Genomic DNA, 20,940 nt, shown 5'->3' with positions numbered 1-20,940 from the left:
AATGACCTCATTTCATAGCTAGGATCGTGAAAGGTACGCTGAATGATCGATCATACACCTCTATTTCTTAGACGAGGAAAGAGCTTTAAAATTTGCCCACAATCTCCTAGGGACGGAGCCTAGATCAAATTTAGGTTTATCAGATTCTTTTTTCCTTCCTTTCTTTTCCTTCAGCTCCAGTTTCTACATTGCGCGGAAAACAGGAGAAGGGAGTGGCTTCGGAGCTCCGTTTTCCATCGCCCTGGTAGCTGAAGGGAGACCAGCAGGAAGACGGGCGGACTGGGGAGGCTGTGGCGCTACCCGCCCTGCAGTGGGCTGAACCCTGGCCGCGATCCGTGCGCCGGTGGCGGGGCGGCGGTGGGCGGGCCCTCTCGTGGGCCGACGCTCCCGTGGGCCGTCGCTCTCGTGGGCGGGGCCAGGGGCCGGAAGTGGCTGGGGGGAGCTACCCGAGCAGGACGGGAGTCCCTGACGCAGCGCCCCGGGGACTTGGGGGTGGCAGCCTTGACTCTGTCCCCGCGAACTCCCATCCTCCGCCTTCTCGCCGCCGCAGCCTCTCGGGACGATGGTGGCCTGCCTGCTGCTGCTGCGCGCCTGGCCCCGGGGCCCTGCAGTTGGCCCGGGACCCCTGTGTCGGCCCCTTAGCTCAGGCTCGGGGTCCCGCGAGTACCTGCAGCGCAGCATCGTGCCCACTATGCACTTCCAGGACAGCCTGCCCAGGTGAGCCCGACCTCCCGGTCCCCGCCCCCCGCTGGGGTCGGCCCCAACCTTCACACCAGTCACTCATGACTCTTGGACTCAACCCGCTCCCAACCCCCAAACTCCTACCTGGAACGCTGTCGCAGCCCGAAATCTGGAAAGCCTGCCACTTTGAGACTCTCCTGGCACAAGAACCTCAGAACGTTCGCATTCGCTACTAGACCCCCCACCCCCCCCATAGCTTGCTCAGATTCTGCGTCTTGAGCCTCAGATTCTCTCTCCAGTGAGCCAACTTCCATCCAGATGCCAGAGTCCCTCACATTTCTTGCTGAAAAATGCCCACCGTGCATATCTCCAGCACCACTCTTACCCCTCCAACGAGGGTGTCCCCTGAAGTACTTTCATGACTGACTCTCGTTCCTGCCCAGAATATGGACAGGCCAATTCCTGATACACAGTATTTACCCTCCCTTAACTTTTCCCAGCACTCCACCTTCTTCAGGCCTGTTGCTCAGCCACGCTCACCGTGCCTCCAATACTCTGCACTTTTAGCAGCCCATGGGTCACCAGGCACACTCCTCAAGTGCTCACCTTACCCTCCTCCAACCTCAGCACTCTAAGTCCTGTCTTCACTGGAGGTCTTTCGTCCCTTCTAAACCTTCCTCAGCTACCCGCGAGGTTTCTCCCTCTAAGATATCCTCCCTAACTCCCATTACCCTCTGCAGCTTCAGTCTTCTTGCAGAATTCTAGACACCACCCTAGGTGCCCCTCCCAAACTCTTATTCAGCTTAGATCCAGAACTCACCCAAATTTTTCTGTGTTCCTCCTCATTTCCTTTAAAACACTTCACGCAGAGTCTACTTCCCCTATGAAAACAGTCCTGATAAATCTTCCTCTCCCTTTCCCTCATCCAGTATTTTCTTTTCCCACCTGGTATTTTCTTTAATTCGACTGCCAGGTTTCCCAGTCTTTGAACTCCCAGCCTTAATCTGAGCCTGCCAGGGCTCCTTTTCCAATGTTAGAAATTTCCTGAAATTCATTTACCCTCTAAAACCAGACTGTAACTTCTCTGCTCACTCACCAGTTAGTTCCTGGTACCAAGTCCCAAAATTGTCTCAAAGACCCTTCTCACTTCCTTCTGCCACCAGGGATCTCCCAGTCCAGGAACTGGAGGCCAGGGCTCCCCACCTCACAAAACAAGGATTGTATCACAGGCGGCACCTTCAACTACTCGGTTGCTGTTTTTCTCCACATCCAGCAACTGTGTGACCCACTGTCCTCTTTGCCCACCCCCACCCTCTCAGAAATAGTATCTGAGGTGATTTTTATGACATAACAGTGTGCAGACATCTAAAGCGGACTTGAATGAGATTATCTAGCCCCAACCCCAGTGCTTAAATTTGGCAGGAGGAAGGGAGAAAAAGACCAAAAGTGACCTTTATGCCTGTGGGCAAAGCCTGGAACACATCTTCTTCTTAATAGCCTATGTGTGAGTCAAGCTTGTATGTGGGGGAAAGGTGAGGAATGATGGAACCTGTCTTCACTTGCCAAGCCCAGTAGCATTTGACTTTCTGGCAGGCCTGGGCTCCACTCAGGTTTAAGATCAGAGGGATTTTCTCCATTTTAGAATTGGAAAGCTGGGAGTAATACTCAAGATCATTTCCAGCAGCCTACAGCTCAAAAACCTGTAGGAATTGAGCTACAAATGGTAGTACCGAGTCATCGCCCGTGGATAACTTCGAGCAAGGCCTCTGTTACCTTAGCTGTGAGTTGGTGGTGAGATAAGATGAGATTCCTTTTATCTCAGATTCTAGACTGGTAAACTGTATTATCTTGGGAACTCATTTTGATGTCCACTTGGTGAAAAGTCCTAGCTTTGAAGTCTGGTGGAACTTGGTTTCAGATTCTAGATGTGACACTTCGTAACTTTAGGCAATTCAGTTAACTTCTTTGAGCCACAGTTCTTACCAGTGAGGTAGGAATGGAACACACACTTCTTAGGGCTATTGTGAGCGCAGAGTGAGATAAGATGCCAAAAATAGGCAGCTATCCTAATTAGTTTTCCTGGGAAGGACTAGTCCCTTTGTCGTAGTCCAGTTGGATCTCCCGCCCTCCCTCTTCCTGTTCCTGTTACATCACTGCTGCCTTTTTTTTTTTTTAAGATTTTATTTATTAGAGAGAGAGCAGGAGATGGGGTGGGGGGGGCGGGAGGGTAGGTGGAAGCAGCAGAGGGAGAGGGAGAAGCAGGCTCCCCGCTGAGCAGGGAGCTTGATGCAGGACTCGATCCCACAACCCTGAGATCATGACCTGAACCGAAGGCAGTTGCTTAACCGACTGAGCCACCCAGTCGTCCCCACCCTACTGCCTTTTGACTGCTTTCCTCTAGGTACCCTTGCACTGTCATTCATTTGTTTTTAAGTGTTAGATTTTTTTTTTCCCCTTGTAAGCGTGCTCAAATATACATCATATAAAATTTGGCATTTTAGGGGCGCCTGGGTGGCACAGTCGTTAAGCGTCTGCCTTCGGCTCAGGGCGTGATCCCAACGTTCTGGGATCGAGCCCCACATCAGGCTCCTCCGCTAGGAGCCTGCTTCTTCCTCTCTCACTCCCCCTGCTTGTGTTCCCTCTCTCGCTGGCTGTCTCTCTCTGTCAAATTAATAAATAAAAAAATCTTTAAATAAAAAAAAAAAATTTGGCATTTTAACTATTTTTAGGTGTATAGGGCAGTTAGGGATTATTTTTAAGGGCCATATTTATATACACTGAAGTTAATCTCAAAATACAAAACTGCAAGTCCTGAGGGGACAAAGGGTGGATCAACCTGACCTACTCATTCACACTATTAATTTGAGAAACATTTATTGGTATGGATTTGGAGACCAATCAGTCATGAGGAGGAGCATACCATACAGTGGGGGAGATTTGACAGGTAAACAGTTAAGATAAAATGTGATAAATGGGAAGCAGCATTTCCTGGTGGCTAAGATTGTCATCCTGAAAATAAAGAGCTGCAATGAGAGGCAAATGAACGTTTTTGGGGGATTAAAGAATAGCGGTGTGGGGAGTACAAATTCAAGTGAATACCCGAATAGAATTCCCACCTGTAGGATGAAAGCAACTGGTTTTTATTAGGACGAGGAAGGGGGCAATTACATGAGTTGAATAAAAGGGGGGGGGATGTTTTCTAAGCATGTTTACAAGCCAAACTACTCCAGGTTATACATTAATTGGTGACTTTTTTTTTCCCCCCCAGAAGGTCCATAACCATCAGTCTTGTGATCAGGGTGTCTGTTCTCCTATTGACTTCTCAAACAATTGCTTAAGACAATTACCATGTTGTCCAGAAGGTTTTAGCGAGTTCAAACAAAAGTAAGTAAGGCAGTTTCTCTACAATGGCTGCTCCAACTCCATTTTAAAATGGCTGTAGTCCCGTCAGTTTTCCACAAGATCATGAGGCAGGAGTCAGATCTGATCTTTAATCCAGCTCCACTTCATACTAGCTGCATGGCTGTGAGGTCATCTAACCTAAACACTGGGATGATAATGTTAACCTTTCTCTCAGGATTGTTAGAATTAAATACTGATACGAAGCATTTAGTACAAATCTGGCACACGGTAACTCAGGAGATATTCACAGGTACTCTTGCTGTGTCAGATTCGTGTTTGCAGGTGTCGGATGTGCTTGGTGACAATTATTGTGTTGTGTCAGTGTGGAGGTCAGGGTGACAGTGCCTGGGCGAGTAAGGGAAGCTTCACAGAGGAGGTGGCATTTGAGGACTTTGAAGATCACCAAGTGGGAGGAATGAGGGAAGGGTAGAGCAGCTCGTGCCCAGGAACAGAAGCCCGAAAGTACACGGCATGCTCAGAACTGTTGAGAAGTTTATGGAGAGTCCGGCTCAAAGTAAAGAATCACCATTTGGGCCCTAAGTTATTAGAATTGGGCTGGGTGTGTGTGTGTGTTGGGGTGGTGATTGGGGGAGACCCATTATGTCCTTAAAAAATAATATCGTCAGTTACCGTTTTAGGCCTATAGTTGATTCACAATAAATGCCAGTCTGTTTTTTCGTCTTCTAATCCCTAATTACTTTTTTTTTTTTTAAGATTTTATTTATGTATTGGACAGAGAGAGACACAGCGAGAGAGGGAACACCAGCAGGGGGAGTGGGAGAGGGAGAAGCAGGCTTCCCGCTGAGCAGGGAGCCGGATGTGGGGCTCCATCCCAGGACTCTGGGATCATGACCTGAGCCGAAGGCAGACGCTTAATGACTGAGCCACTCAGGTGCCCCTCCCTAATCACTTTAGATAGTAACTGGTATTCCAGACATAACGGGCAGGTTGTCTAGAATTCAAATGGGAGGCTGGTGAGGCCAGAATTTCCAGTGTGAAGGATAACAGGGCCCCAGAGGCGTGTCCTTAAGATAGATTGGCCTTATCTCAATGGTAACTAGATTGTATAAAAACACAAAAGCCTGTTTAGCTGTGTTCTTGGCAGGAGGAACTGTTTGAAGTAAGTGCCTGCTGCTTGGAAGCTGTGGGGTAATAACATCTCAACTGACACAGAGGCACTTACACAGGGGATAATTAGGGAGAGAAATCTGCTGGTGCTTACTTTTCTTCCATCTTTATTATAGTAGTTGATGTTTAGATGGGGATTCTCTAGATAGCAGGTGGGGAAGGAGAACCCATGTGGTTAAGAGGGACCTCCCCAGGCATCTCTGCAGCCCTAACTCTACCTCTTGGAAGACACCTGGGGCTTAACATTGCAGGGAGCACAGGGAACTGCAGGTGTGCACGGGAAACCACTTTTGGTGTTCTTTACGAAACTGCAAAGAGACAAGGGGTGACCTTGCGACTTGATTTCTAAAGAGTAGAGAATAAATGTTGACTATAAGGGAACACTTACTGAAAAGCAGTAGCTGGCCTTTGCGGTAACAAGTTATAGAAACCCCAATTACATTGGCTTAAGCAAACAGGAATATAGGGACTCACAGACCTGAAAAATCCAGGTTAGATCAGGGGCTCAAATGATGTTGTCAATACTCTTTTGCCTTGCCTCTCAACCCTTTGGTGTGATTCCATTCTTAGTCAGGCTCTCTCCTTAAGGTGACAGAATTGCAGCCATCACTTCAACATAGTTTACACCCTCATTTCTTAGTGACCTCAGCTAGTAGGGATTTCCCTTTCCTAACAGTTAAAAAAAATCCTGTAATTTAGTTTTATAGGTTCTCCCTGGGTCTCATTGGGTCTGAACCAGTAGGCTGTAAGCCCGCTCCACGGTGGGCTGGGCAGTCAGCTCCACCTGAGCCAAAGGGACTTGAGTAGGAAGGGGTGCCGTTACCAGAAGAAGAGAGAATACATGGGGGGCAGCCAGAAAAACTGGTGAAATGCTGTGAAAGGCACTGAGGGAGAGTCCATATGCTAGTTCCCTAGTGACATGAACAGTCTAGCGGCAGAGATTGGATTTGTAAGACTTGAGCTCTGAGTAGATGATAGAACTTAATGTGTATTGAGTGCTTACTATGTGTCAGGCTCTGTTCTAAGTCAATGACGTGGATTGCCTCGGTTAATCTGCATTTTATAGGTGAGGAAAGTTAGGTGTGGGATGGGTAGTGTGCCCAAAGTCACAGAGCCGTGAATGATGGAGCCAGATTAACCACTGTGCAGTGGTGCTGGCGTGCAAGGGGAGGAATGCACAGGACCCCCGAGGTTGCAGTCACAGAATTGTAGAGGGGCCTTTGAGACCACCTCTTTCACTTCCTTCACTTTACTGAAGAGAAAACTGACCACCAGAGATGAAAAAGAACTTGTTTTAAAAAATTTTTTAACAGCTTTATTGAGATATTGTTCACTTTTTAAAGTGTACAAATTAGGAGATTTTTTGTATAATCACAGAGTTGTGTGACCATCACCACTGTCTAGTTCATTCATTCCCTTCTCCAACCGCACCCCAATGCCCCCCCACCCCGCAAAAAACACCCACACACGGTAGCAGTCACTCCCCGTCCCCCTCCCACCCCTGGGAGCCACTGATCTACCTTCTGAACAGTCACTGGTTTATAACTAAACTCAGGTTTGTCTGGCTTTGATGCTCACTGTCCCTAGACAGAGTAGATCTGCAGTCACGCAGGGTCATGCTCCCTTGAGTACCTTCCGTGTTCTCCCTCAGTACGTGCCTGGAGGAGCCCGTGTAAGTGTCAGAGTTGAAAGTGTCAGAGCAGAGGGGTTTACTGACAGAGGGTACAGTCAGGAGAGGGCGGAGGGTCCAGTCTTGAGAAAACATGCACTTTTAGGGCAAGAGGATCATAATGAGGGAAAAGAGACTCTGAAGAAGATGATGGAAAAAACCAACAGGGCAGAAGAGAGAATTTCTAACTCCATCTTCGATGTCCTTAAGGATCTCATGATTTGCATTCTGATGGGGGAGAGGGACATAACACATAACCCACTAAATGTGATAGAGCAGAATCAGGGATGGGTAGTGGGGGAGAGGAAGAAGTGATCCGTGCCTGTTCTCTGTCAGCCCATGTGCCTGGTGGAGGTCAGAGAAGAGGTTTTGAGGAAGGATCTTGACGAGTGGCGAGCTCCCCTCTCTGTGTATCACCGTAATCAGGAGAGCCAGCTCTGCAGTTTTTCTTAGCTCCACATTCAGTGACATTGTGTTGGTACCTTGAGTTTGGCCTGGGATTTACAGAAATTGGTACACACTACAAATCAGGGCTTCACCCCCTGGCCACCTGAGAGCTGGCTTACTAACCCACCACCCCTTGGAGCAGCAAGCAGGTGAGGACGGGGAGGAGGTACAACCGGCTTTGAGAGGAAAAAGACTTGTTTAATGTTGACGGCAAGCGGTGGGAGTAGGAGGGTCCTGGTCCTTCCTAGAAGTTGGGGAGTGGCTTTCTTTGGAGAGAAATCTGAAAGCAAGTGGTATTTTCAGAATAGTCAGATTTTAAGAAAGGTGAGGAGGTAGGAGAAGTCCTAAGGAAGTCCTAAGCAAGGGTAGTTGATTCAGAATGGAGCGGGGGTTCTAAGATCTAGTGGAGGGGCGCTGGACTGGTTCAGTCGGAAGAGCATGCAACCCTTGATCTTGGGGTCGTGAGTTCAAGCCCCATGTTGTGTGGAAAGATTACTTAAATAAAAACTTCAAAGATTTTAAAAATGGGGGGTACCTGGGTGGCTCAGTGGTTAAGCGCCTGCCTTCAGCTCAGGTCATGATCTCCAGGTCCTAGGATCAAGCCCCACATCGGGCTTCCTGCTCAACAGGGAGTCTGCTTCTCTTGTTCTCTCTCTCAAATAAATAAATAAAATCTTTAAAAAGAAACTTAAAAAAATAAATACATGAAAGACCTAGTGGGAGTGGCTAGTGAAGAGTAATAGCTGGTCGGGGCCAAACTGGATGTCGCTGAGCTGATGGAAGGAAATAGAGAATACATTGCTAAGTTCTTGGTATTATTTCATTTGATCCTCATAGTAGCCCACTGAGCTATTATTTAACAAATGGAGAGAGAGGGGGGCAGAGAGATAAGAAATTTGCCCGAGATCACATGAATAGTAAGTGACAGTCTCGGGTGTAAACCCAGATCTGTGGGGTTCCAAATGCTGTGAACCTCACTCTGCATATGCTAGACACGGTGGTGATGAACTTGTGCTAGATGGAGCTGGAACATGATAGACAGGATTTCGGATCTCTCTGTGAGGCAGTTCCTCTCTCCATGTCCTGCCTAGGACATCAAGAAATTTGCCACCCGTAACCCTATAACTAGACCTGAAGCGGCAGCGCTGTGACTCAAGCCTGGGTCTCCATCTCATTTTCTTTCCACTGGACCAGGAGTTCTTACACTTTTACGTTTCACAAAGCACTAAAATTACGGGGGAAGAATATTGTTGTTGACATTATTTCTTAAAAGAAAGGACCTTTAGTGACTCCCATCCCCCATCCAAAAAAAAAAAAGTGAGACAATCTCCGAATTAAGGGCAGACTTCTAAATGAAGCACATTTAGCTTTGTGGAAGGCTCACTGTACTGTCCAGGTTTGTTCATTTCACTGTGAACCAGTAACTTCATAACCGTGGCCGTCATCTACCAATGTATTAGATAATCCAGTGATGGGGACTGTACTGCTGTTTGCATTTACACTGAAGGCATCTTATATGAGGCAAAAATAAAAACCTAGTAAATTTGGCATATTTATTATCTTAAAAAAATTTTTTTTTTATATAGAGGGGCGTCTGGATGGCTCAGTCGGTTAAGCGTCCGACTCTTGGTTTCAGCTCAGGTCATGATCTCGAGGTTATGGGATTGAGCCCCGTGTGGGGCTCTGTGCTCAGTGCGGAGTCGGCCTCAGATTCTCTTCCCCTCTCATTCACTCTCTCTTTCTCAAATAAATAAAATCTTGAAAAAAAATTTATATAGAGAACAGGTGATTTACAGAAAACTGGTATCCATGATAAAAAGTTTATACTTTTTTCTCCATACTGCCTTAAGTTCCACTGAGGAAATTCCATTTCTGTTGTATCAATAACCCCAAAATAAATCTATTCTAAAAACTTGCTTTTCCCCACCAAAGTAAGTTCAGGCTAGACTTAACACTTGAACTTTTAATAAGGACTGTTGTTACAAAACTGCCGTTGCCTCTAATTGAGAATTTTCTTTAAAGAACTTCCGTTAATGTCCCTATTGTATTAATACAAAGCCTTGAGAAAGGTAAGTAGGTAACTTTGTAATTATGAGGTAGCTGAGGTAGTATTTGGGATTTTCTATGTAAATCCGTGAATATAAGGGCAGTACTCACAGTGTTAAAGTGTTGTGAGTGGTTACTCAGTGCGGCCTAAGTCTATAACGGCTATAAATAATTCAGATTAATTTTGACATCCTGTTTTTGATAAACATGAATTGAAAAATAAACTGAAGAATCACAGCATATCTTATAGTAAGGTTTTAGACTATGTTTTATGGATAACTTTCCACTTTTCCTAATGGCTGCCATCTTTAGATATTTTGAATGTATCAGTCTTAATTTTAGGTTGGCAGCACTAACTTGGCAAACTGGGAGTAAGTTCTGGTATGACCAGATGTATCGTTCAGTAAAATCACTGACGTAAGAAAGCAAGTACGCCTTGCTCTGCTGTGCCTGTGTTTTCATTTCACTGCGCACCAGTGAGTTCATCACCATGGCTGTCGTTGGGAACGCACTGGTAGAGAGTGATGAGTAAGGAGGCAAACAGGAAGATCTGGTTCTCCGCGTAGGACTCTTGGTGACCCGGCAAGACTTCACGGTCGATCCCATATTTGGTTGGCCCTTGGACAGACCTGTGTTTCATTTCTGTATGATTCTGTGTCATAAAATGCCCAGGAAAATTTAAAAATGAACTTTTTCATGGTAGGGGAGAAAAATGCAGTTGCTCAAACTTCGGGTAGAATTAAAATCAGCGCCAATACCGGGTTAGCCGAGGTGTCAAAATTGTGCGAGGAAACAATGCTTCAGGCGGCTTCTGCTTCCCCATTTTTAATTTGAATATTTATTTTTCTTGTAAAAGTCATCATTAAGACATTAGAAAATTCTTATTTTACTTAAAAAAAAAGGTTACCATTGATACTTGCATTAGTAAATCCTTCTATTCTGATTGGCCTGTGGCTTCCCATTATTGGTTTTTGGGGGAAGGAAATTAATGATCCAGTAATTATTTATTAGCTTGGGTTATGAAGCTAACTGACCTCTTCCACATATTGTCACCCTTAACTTATTTTCTTCCCAGGCTGCCTATTCCCAAGCTTGAAGACACCATGAAGAGATACCTCCGTGCGCAGAAGCCTCTCTTAGATGATGGCCAATTCAGGTAAATTCTGAGAACCCCGGATGACCGTGGTTGGGAGGTTCAAGAGAGGCCGGCCAGTAGTAGCAGACCAAGCTTCAGGGAGTGTCTGTGATTTAGTTGGGTCTCTGGAGACCTGGGACTTAGTCCTGACATTTTCAAGTTCAGGAAATAGATTTTCACTCAGGAACGACTGAGGATGCCTTGAAGTGAGATTCTGCCCAGACTCAACAGGCAATGGTGTCTAAGCCAGAATGCCAGATTTGTACTGTATCTTGTCAGGTGGACCTGGAGGCTAACTGGCCCTGGTCATTGGCAGAGGGCATGTGCCCTTGGTAGGGAGTTCATTGAGGAGAGCATATGGCAGGCCAGAAGTTTGCTTGGTGAGCAGGGGTACTGAGCTGGATAGTATGCCCCCCAGATTCATTCCCTTCTTGGAACTTAGTATGTGACTTTATTTGGAAATAGGATTGTTGCAGGTGTAATTAGTTAAGGTGAGGTCATACTGGAGTAGGGTGGGTCCTTAATCTGGTATGACTGGTGTCCTTGTAAGAAGAGGAGAAGGGACACAGACACAGCCATTGATGACGGAGGCAGATTGGAATGCATCAATAAACCAAGGAATGGGAAGGATAGCTGGTAACACCAGAAACAAAGAGAACAGAGTCTGCCCTACAGTCTTGAGGGAAAGTGTGGTCCTGTCAACACCTTGACTTTGTACTTCAAAGAACTATGAGAGAATACATTTCTGTTGTTTTAAGCCATGCAATTTGTGGATGTTATGGCAGTTCTAGAAAGCTAACTCAGCATGGAATTGGACGATAAAATTAGATATTGTCAAAAGTGGGTTGTGTTAAGCTCTTGCATCCCAGTGCAATTCACTTTTTCCATTTTGGAAGGTTTTGTGCAGGTAACTGGCATTGTCATTGGAATCACAGAGTCCTTTCCTGGACAGTGATGGAAAATGTAGATGAATTGTTCATAATCTAGTCCTCTGCTTTTAAATATTCTATATTAGTCACTTGAAACTTCTCTTGACATGGTAATGATTTAATAGCTACCAGTTACTACGTATTAATGTTTCAAACTATCCTGAATCCTTAGCTTTAAAAATATTTTTTATCCTTGTAAGGTGGTATATTATCTCTGTTTTATACATGAAGAAACCGAGACTCAGAGAGATCCAGTAACATGTCCAAGGTCACATAGTTTGACAGTGACAAAGCTAGAATTAAAGCTCAGCTCTTCTGGACTCCAAAGCCTGTCTCCTTTTTTCCATGCCAAGCTGCCTCCTGGATTACAGATTGCTTTATGAGATGTTGATTGATCTTCCCGATCAGTCATTTTAAGAAGATAGCCTAAATTTATCTGTTCCAGTTTGATTGCTGTTCTTCTGATCAGAGGGACTTTCTGATCTCAGTCCTAGGTTCTAGGGATGTGCTACTGGGGACCCAAATCTCAGTGTAAGAGTTCTTGGCTGTGTGTCTAGAAGTCATGTATTCCCTGCCATGGCTTGATTCTGCCTTTTCTTGAACATTTCAGGAAAACAGAACAGTTTTGCAAGAGTTTTGAAAACGGGGTTGGAAAAGACCTGCATGAACAGCTGGTTGCTCAGGACAAGCAGAATAAACATACGAGCTACATTTCAGGTAGGCGGGCTGGGCTGTGGGCGTGGGAGTCCCCGAGCCCTCCACCGCGGACAGGGAGGCATCTTTTCTCCAGTTTCGGTCTCAGAATATTTTCGGTGAGACCGGCCCACCAGAGTAATGTCTCATCCACTCTTTCTGAGGTAAACTTCAAGGCTGAGTGAGTTCCTCCTCCACTAAGATCTCAGCTGGAGTTTGTGCTGAACAGCAATGTCTTGCCTTCTCTGCAGGTAGCATCCAGCCAGAGCCTAATCATTGGTTCTGTGGAAAGGATGCAGGATTAAGTCCTGTGCGGTGTGTGTGTCATCCTAGAGCCTTCACAGTCTGGCATGACTGCCCTCTCCAGCCTCACCTCTTGTATTACCCTGACGCTCTCATGCCGCAGCAAAACTCGACAAGTCACGGTTCCCTCAACCCTTTAGTCTTTCATTTTTAGCCTAACAAATTCTTTAAGACCCAAGTATGTGGTTGCCATAGATTCTGGCAGGGGTGGGGCTGGTGGTGGTGGGCAAATTGGGTGAAAGGGTTTGTCAAAAGGTATAAACTTGCAGTTATAAAAGAAAGAAGTCATGGGGTGTAATGGACAGCATTGCGGCTGTGGTTAATGATGCTGTATTGTATATGAAAGTCGCTTAGAGTATAGACCTTAAAAATTGTCATTACAAGACAAGACAATTTTGTAACAATGCGTGGTGACGAATGTTAACTAGATCTATTGTGCTGATCATGATACAACATATACAGATACCGAATCATTGGGTTGTACACCTGAAAGTAATTTCATGTTTTATGTCGGTTACATCTCAATCTTAAAAAGAAAAGAAAAAAAGAACCCCAGGTGGGATGAGTTTTTCCAGGAGACCTCTCAGTCCTCCTCCTCCTCTGTTCAGAGCTGGTTGTTTCTGCCTCTTTCCCCACAGCACTTCTTTTAATTTAGTTTATATTTTAATAAGGTTATACGTGCACATCATTTAAAGAATCAAATAGTTCTACCAGGCTGATTTGGAAAACCAGCAAGTTCCTGACCCTCCCCTAGTTTCCCACTCCTCACTTTCAGCCGCTCCTTCTTCTGACTTATACCCCCGTCCTCCAAATCACGTGTCCGTATCACTGCGTCTTCACTTTTTCAGTTGGAGACATTGTCTCCTGACGTCTCACCGGGGAGACCAGAATCGGGCCGTCTCATCTCCCTGCCGCACGCACAAGTGTTCCTGCGCACGTCCCGTTCCGTTTCGGTTCACTTGATATTTGGTGTTTATGCTATTCGGGCCATATAAACACTATCATAAGCTGAGCCGTGGAGCCTGTTGAAATTATTTTTCCTGTTCCTGTGTGAACTTTTTCCCCCTGAAGTTAGTAATTATCTTATGCTTTCTTTAGTTTTCTATGCGCTTAATAATTTATTGGGGAAGGTTTTTTATGCTCTCATCTTCCTTCAGAGTCTGTCTCCAAGGTGCTTTTTTTTTCCTGTTTGTTTTGCCATCTTTTCTTTCTTCAGATCCTTCGTATTCCTTCTCTGTTATCTTAGATTTGAGTGAGATATTCAAAAGCTTCTGGAAGCTCTGTGGATGAGGGCGGAGCCGGTCAGTCACAGCTTCACTGTAATGTGACCTGGCTGAACCATTTTCTTGGGGGGCCCCTAATGTTAATGTCTCTGGGTTAGACTCCCAGGAAAGCTTTTCCATTAAACTGCAGGTTGCTACTGTTGAAGGAGTAGGGTAAGGGAAGAAGGCTTGAGATCTCAGCTGTGACTGCTGTCCCCCAGTTTTACTTTCTCCAGAGAGGAAAAGTTAAGTCTTCTACTGGAGCCAGAAGGGAATCTGGGGTTGGGAGTTGGGGGTCTAATTAGTCTTTCAGCCAGATATATCAAGGCTGCCAATTCCTGAGCCCTCTGGGGGTTCCGCTGTGTAGGTCATGTTATCTCCTGGCTATTTTGGCCACCAGCTCAGGGTTCTCGTGTCTGCCTTAGTCATTACCAGTTGTCTCAGTGCTTTCCGACTTCCAGTATTTGCTCTTGTCTCCTGTTTCGTTCTCTTTGCCTTATTGGGTTATATCTCTTTAAAATTCTTTTACTGGAGGGATCAGAGACATAAATTCATGTCTCCTGTCATCAAGTGGATCTTACCCCAGTACTTTTTCTCTTACCATTTCAGTGTGTTACATGATGTTTTAATTCTGTTGGTGTCCTTCACCAGAGGTCATCTGATCAGAGTCCCCGTCCTGGTCCTCCCTCTATCCCCTGACTGCGCAGGGCCTGGCGCAGCGTGTTCTCAAGGAATGAAATGGAATGAATGGACCAACAAATGGATAACAGATAAATGTGTGTCCATTAATCCTTTCCCCGATGCTTTACATGTGAAAATTATTTCCTCCAGCGGGGGTGGTTTTTATGTGTAGACTTTATCCACGCTTGCTGATCTCAACAGGAACTTCCCTGGAAGACACATTTTCTGATAAAACATTGCTTTTGGGATTTTATAGGTCAGGAATCCACACGAATGCAGAAGGCTCGTTTGGATGATCCTCACGAACTGATTGTTATTTCTAATTGCTTTTCAAACATTTCTTAAAAGAGCGAGTGCACAGATGCACAGAGCATACAGAATGATGACGAATACTTTCCCCCACACTAGGGAGACAGTCAAGTGTGAATGTTGTCCCTGAAAGGACATGAAACAAGAGAAACCTAAGGAAACGGGGTGGGAATTAATAACTAATCTCTTCAAGATGAATGCAAATGAGGTGTTACTGTATTTCTTTAAGAATCAGGAGAGGAAACAGAAAAAGGAAGAAAAAGCAACAAACCTAGGGAAATGCAAATCCAGATGACAATGATATACCCACAAGACTGGCTCCAGTCAAAAAGACAGACAGTAACAATAATAAATGTTGCCCAGGACATGGGGAAATTAGAATCCTCGTACACTGCTGGTGGTAATGGTGCAGCCACTTTGGAAGACAATCTGGCAGTTCCTTGAAAGGTTAAACTTAGACTTACCACATGTTCTAGCAATTCCACTTCTGGCCGTTTCCCCAAGAGAATTGAGAACATCCATCCATACAGAAACTTGTACATACCAGCCTTATTCCTAATAAGCAAAAAGTGGAAACAACCAAACAAGATGTGGTGTATCCCTGTAATGGAACATTATTCAGCAATACAAGAAAGTAAAGAACCGACACGTGCTACAACATGGCTGAGCCTCAAAAACATAGTAAGTGGTAGAAGCCAGAAGCGGAAGACCACATATTGTGTGGCCCCATTTATATGTCATGAATTATTGCAGATCAAAAAAATAATTAGGAAATTTCACCCTCTGGAGGTTGACGTCATTTTTTCTGCATAAGCTTGATTATTTTTCTCTCTCAAATTTCATTTTTAGGGACTGCATTAACTTTTTATGATGTTTCTTACTTTTATCTTTTAGGCCCCTGGTTTGATATGTACCTAACTGCTCGAGACTCCGTTGTCTTGAACTTTAATCCATTCCTGGCATTCCACCCTGACCCAAAGTCTGAGTATAATGACCAGCTCACCAGGGCAACCAACATGACTGTTTCTGCCCTCCGGTTTCTGAAGACACTTCGGGCTGGTCTTTTGGAGCCAGAGGTTTTCCATTTGAACCCTGCTAAAAGTGACACTGATACCTTCAAGAGACTCATACGCTTTGTGCCTTCCTCCCTGTCCTGGTACGGTGCCTACTTGGTTAATGCGTATCCCCTGGATATGTCCCAGTATTTTCGGCTTTTCAATTCAACTCGTTTACCCAGACCCACTCGGGATGAACTTGTTACTGATGAGAAGGCTAGGCACCTCCTGGTCCTAAGAAAAGGACATTTCTATGTTTTTGATGTCCTGGATCAAGATGGAAACATTGTGAGCGCCTCTGAAATCCAGGCTCATCTGAAGTACATTCTCTCAGACAACAGCCCTGCCCCCGAATTTCCCCTGGCGTATCTGACCACTGAGAACCGAGACGTCTGGGCAGACCTCAGGCAGAAGCTGGTGAGTGGTGGCAATGAGGAGACCCTGAGGAAGGTGGACTCTGCCGTGTTCTGCCTCTGCCTAGATGACTTCCCCATTAAGGGCCTCATCCACTTGTCTCACAGCATGCTGCACAGTGACGGCACAAACCGCTGGTTCGATAAGTCCTTCAACCTCATTATAGCCCAGGACGGCACTGCCGCCATCCACTTCGAGCATGCTTGGGGCGACGGTGTGGCAGTGCTCAGGTTTTTCAATGAAGTGTTCAAAGATAGCACTCAGGCCCCTGCTATCAGCCCACAGAGCCAGCCAGCCCGCACTGACTCTTCTGCTGCCGTGCAAAGACTTAACTTCAAGCTGAACGATGCCTTGAAGACTGGCATCAGCACTGCTAAGGAAAAGTTTGATGCCACCGTGAAAACCCTCACTGTCGACTTCATCCGGTTTTACAGAGGGGGCAAAGAGTTCTTGAAGGAGCAGAAGCTGAGTCCTGACTCGGTAGCTCAGCTGGCCTTCCAGATGGCCTTCCTGCGGCAGTACGGGCAGACGGTGGCCACCTACGAGTCCTGTAGCACTGCCGCATTCAAGCATGGCCGCACCGAGACCATTCGCCCGGCCTCCATCTTCACGAAGAGGTGTTCTGAGGCCTTTGTCAGGGAGCCCTCCCAACACAGTGCTGGAGAGCTTCAGCAGATGATGGCCGAGTGCTCCAAGTACCATGGCCAGCTGACCAAAGAAGCAGCGATGGGTGAGATGGGGGTGGGGAGCCTGCCCTTGGGTCGTGTTGCCTTCAGCTCTGGGGTAAGCCTCAGTAATACTCTCCTCCATATCTGATTTCCACCACTTCACCAGTTCAGTCCATCTGCCAACCCCCAGATGATGATTTTCTACCCAAGCAGTCTAAACAGCCAGATTAGCCATTAGGGATCAGAATGTTCTTTCCTCCTCTGCAAGGATAGAGACATGATTCTCTTTCTATTATTTATTGGTCATCTGACTCACTTCTGGCAGTTCAGGATTTCTAAGTCTGCAGCCCCTCTTACTTTACCTCGCTTGTTGGCTTCCGATAAATAAGCCATCTCAAAAGCTCTTCCCAAATCTTAATGTCATCCTTCCTTTGCCTCTCTGTGGTAAAATTTGAGACCTGGAAAGGACCTGGAGGATCACATAGTCCTGTCCTTTCATGCAGCCAAAAGTCCTGGAAGTAAAAGAGATCTCCGAGACATTCTGGTCTCATCCTCCATTTTAGGGGTGGGAAACTGAGGCCACTGGCTCAGCATTACACAACACACGAGCAGTAGAGCTGAGATTAGAGCCCTGGTCAAAACCCTTTCGCTTTTGTTCCAGTGACTCAATCTTGTCTTTTACACTAGACTTAGACTTTGGGTTTTATTTTGGTTTTTGAATTCATAGCTCTTTTCGTTTTTTGTTTTTTTTTTTTTTTGACTGTTTAAGCTGATTCAGTTTCAGAATTTTTTAAAATCATACTTTCATTTTAGGCTCAGCTGCAGAGTTAGTGAGTTGGACGTGTGCGTGCATAAGCAGACAGAGCCTTCTTCCACTCTCAAAGATGCTGTGAAGGGGACTCTGACTACAGAGGGTGGGGGGTTTACTAAGGTCCCTTTCCGTTCTATGATTCTGAGACTCTGGTTTTCTATTTTGTCTCTGGCAGGCCAGGGCTTTGATCGACACTTATTTGCTCTGCGGTACCTGGCAGCAGCCAAGGGGATTGTTCCACCTGAGCTATACCTGGACCCTGCGTATGGGCAGATAAACCACAACATCCTGTCCACGAGCACGCTGAGCAGCCCAGCAGTGAACATCGGGGGCTTTGCCCCTGTGGTCCCTGATGGCTTTGGCATTGGGTATACCGTTCATGACAACTGGATAGGCTGCAACGTCTCCTCCTACCCAGGCCGCAATGCCCGGGAGTTTCTTCAGTGTGTAGAAAAGGCCTTAGAAGACATATTTGATGCCTTAGAAGGCAAATGCATCAAAACTTAGCTTCTGGATGGGTGAAAAGCCTCCATCGCTTCATTGACATGAAAATCGGGACCTATGTAGCCAAAAGGTGCTATTCTGTATATGAAGGAAACAAATCACAAGGTGCCTAAGCAGCCCATGCTGTAAGGCTGGAGCTTTTAAAGTCATGGTTTTAAAGCTAAACATAAAATTGTCAAGTGGAACCAGATCACAACTAAAGAGAATGGGAGATTTCAATTTTAAGGGCATTTGATCAGGAGGGGGGATTTGGAAGGATAACTTAGGTGTATTTATTGTTGAAGCAGAAATAAAATTTAATTGTTGCTTGGAGATGGTTCCTTTTAGTTGTTGTTGTTGTTCAACCTAATTTCCTAAACCCCACAAAGAACTTTCCAGCATTAAGTGCAGGTAATAGTAAGTTCCCACTGACTCCTGGCTCTTGAGGTGAGGTGGGAAGTGCTGTTTCATCCTCCCTATTAACTTCTCTCTCTCCTGGGACATCCTCTCTCAAAATCCTTTTCAATTTTCTAGAAAGTGGTCTGCTGGTGCTTGATTCTGATAGTCCTGTGGCAGTAAAGGGTATTCCTGTGGATTTGGGGAGTACTATTTGACTATTCCAGACAAATGAAGATTTATAATTGGTGTGTATTTATTAATCAGTTGAATCTTGCGTGGTATCTATGGCCTAACGTACACGTGACTATTCTGTACATTTTGCACTTGAAATCTCTGGTTTTGAGTGAACACAGAATTTTTTTTTTTTTTATCTTAATGATTTTTTATTATATTATGTTAGTCACCATACAGTACATCCCCGGTTTCCGATATAAGGCTCGATGATTCATTAGTTGTGTGTAACACCCAGTGCACCATGCAATACGTGCCCTCCTTACTACCCATCACCGGTCTATCCCATTCCCCCACCCCCCTCCCCTCTGAAGTCCTCAGTTTGAACACAGAATTTTTGTTAACAATCTGTTGTTGAATGCTGCTGTAACATGAAGGGTGTTTGGTTCTGTTCTGTCTTGTGTTTTGAAAAGGAAGGGGTTTTGTTTGTGTTTAATTTAAGCTGTGTTTGTGGTGGATCACCCGGGGACTTGATAGCTGGGATTTGAATTCCGGTATGAGCCAGTCACAAAGCACTTCCAATGCATTATCTCACTTAATTCTCCTTACAGTTCATATGAACATGCCTCTACCTCTTCTTAGTCACTTCACCTGTCCTTCACTCGGTAATCATTTCGTGACTACCCAACAGGTACCAGGTTCCCTGTATTCCGTGGTTTAATCAGAGGGGGACACGTGATAGAGGCCACTACACGTGAACGTCACGTTGTTCTCATCTATGAAGCACCACCGAGAAACCTGAGCCGGAGCTCGGCTGCGTGCGCGCGTCACCCGGAAGCACTAGCCGAGGCCCCGCCCCACCGCTGGTATCGCTGCCGGGGCGCAGCGCATCCTTCCCTCCCGCCCCGTGGTGCCCGCCTTGTGCTTTGGGCCGGGGACGACGCTGGCCGCGTCGTGCACCTGTGCGGTCTGAGGAAATCGTTGACAAGGCAACAGGCAAGTTCAAAGGCAAGTTTAAAACCTATGCTATGTATGGGGCCATTTGCAGGGTGGGTGAGTCAGATGACTCCAATTCTCTGGCCCAGGCCGACGAAGGCGTCGTCTCTGACCCCTCCCTCCAAAATACCTGAACTGGTATCCTGGTTCTACCTGGTTCTACCATGTCTAACCTATATGACAAGTTATTCCGCCTCTCTGGTGTGTGTTCCTCTGTAATTGAGGACAATTCCTATGGCATGGGGATGTAATGAGGACTAGCTATAATGATATAGGCAAAGCACCTGGCAGGTGTTGAAGCTCAGCCTGTTCTCTTGCTGCTCTGTGATGTCTGTGCTGCTGCTGTTCTGTTCCTTATCGAAGCGTTGACCTCACTTGAATAGAGAGCTCCGCATAGTTGAGCTCTTAAAACCAAAACCTTGATTGAAACTCGCAGGGCGGAGATGTCGTAGTTCATGCATGTGTTCAGGGTGAATGTACCCTTGGGCAGTACACCTTGGGTACATGTAGTTCTTTAAAGGAATCTCTTCTATGGTCTGTCTCCGTGTTCAGCCTTCCTGCTTACAACTTACCCTCCCCCCTTCCTCCTGGTTTTGATTCGTGCTGTGAAGGATTCTGCGGTGGTACCTGGGATGGCAAAAACACTCAGCTATTAAGTCTTAACCCAGTTGGGGCTCATACACAAGTTTTGCACATTTGTAAAGCATTTGGCTGATTTGATCCCCTCATCTGTGGAGTGGACAGAAGTTGCTATCTCTAGTTTACATACAGAAGATGGATAGTTGTGGAATGTAAGGAGGTCACGTGATAAGTGGTAGGATCAGGACAGGCTCTTTTGATTCCTTGTCCAGGGCTCTTTCTATTGTTTCTGTTCATCTCGGCTTCCGGTAATTACATCTTAAACTAGCTGGCCTCCCGACTCAGGAGAACGAACTTTGTCAAATGAATCCGTGCTCCTCCTGACCCTAAAGCCGCTTCCATGTGAAGTCTCCCATGTGAGGAGTGGGCTTTGGGAAGTCAGCAAGTTCTGTCCAGGTCGCTTTCTCTCTTCATGACTCTAGAACAAGTGTGGCACATCTCCAGATTCACAGCCAGGCCAGCCTCTCTAGAGATTATCTGCTTCTCATTGAAGTGCCCCCAGGACCCCTAAAGCGAGTTTTGTGGATACCATGTGGCTTTTTTTTTTAAACAGCTTTATTGAGATATACTTCACATATTATATATTCCACTTATTTAAAATGTATCAATCATTTTAGCA

At 45.9% G+C, this 20,940-nt stretch overlaps 1 protein-coding gene across 1 annotated transcript; it reads left to right on the top strand.

Annotated features, from left to right (window-relative positions):
• Positions 1-419: 419 nt before the first annotated feature.
• CPT2 (carnitine palmitoyltransferase 2) lies at positions 420-18,449 on the top strand. The gene is made up of 5 exons (XM_008699182.2): positions 420-717; positions 10,449-10,529; positions 12,048-12,154; positions 15,580-16,884; positions 17,809-18,449. The coding sequence occupies exons 1-5, from the start codon at positions 563-565 to the stop codon at positions 18,138-18,140; spliced, it is 1,980 nt and encodes a 659-aa protein (XP_008697404.1). The 5' UTR covers positions 420-562; the 3' UTR covers positions 18,141-18,449.
• Positions 18,450-20,940: the final 2,491 nt, after the last annotated feature.

The sequence above is a fragment of the Ursus maritimus genome, unplaced genomic scaffold (assembly GCF_017311325.1).
Source record: "Ursus maritimus isolate PB19 unplaced genomic scaffold, ASM1731132v1 scaffold_12, whole genome shotgun sequence".
Classification (NCBI taxonomy): domain Eukaryota; kingdom Metazoa; phylum Chordata; class Mammalia; order Carnivora; family Ursidae; genus Ursus; species Ursus maritimus.
Note: the sequence above shows the minus strand (reverse complement) of the source record. Positions and strands in the feature narration are given on the sequence as shown.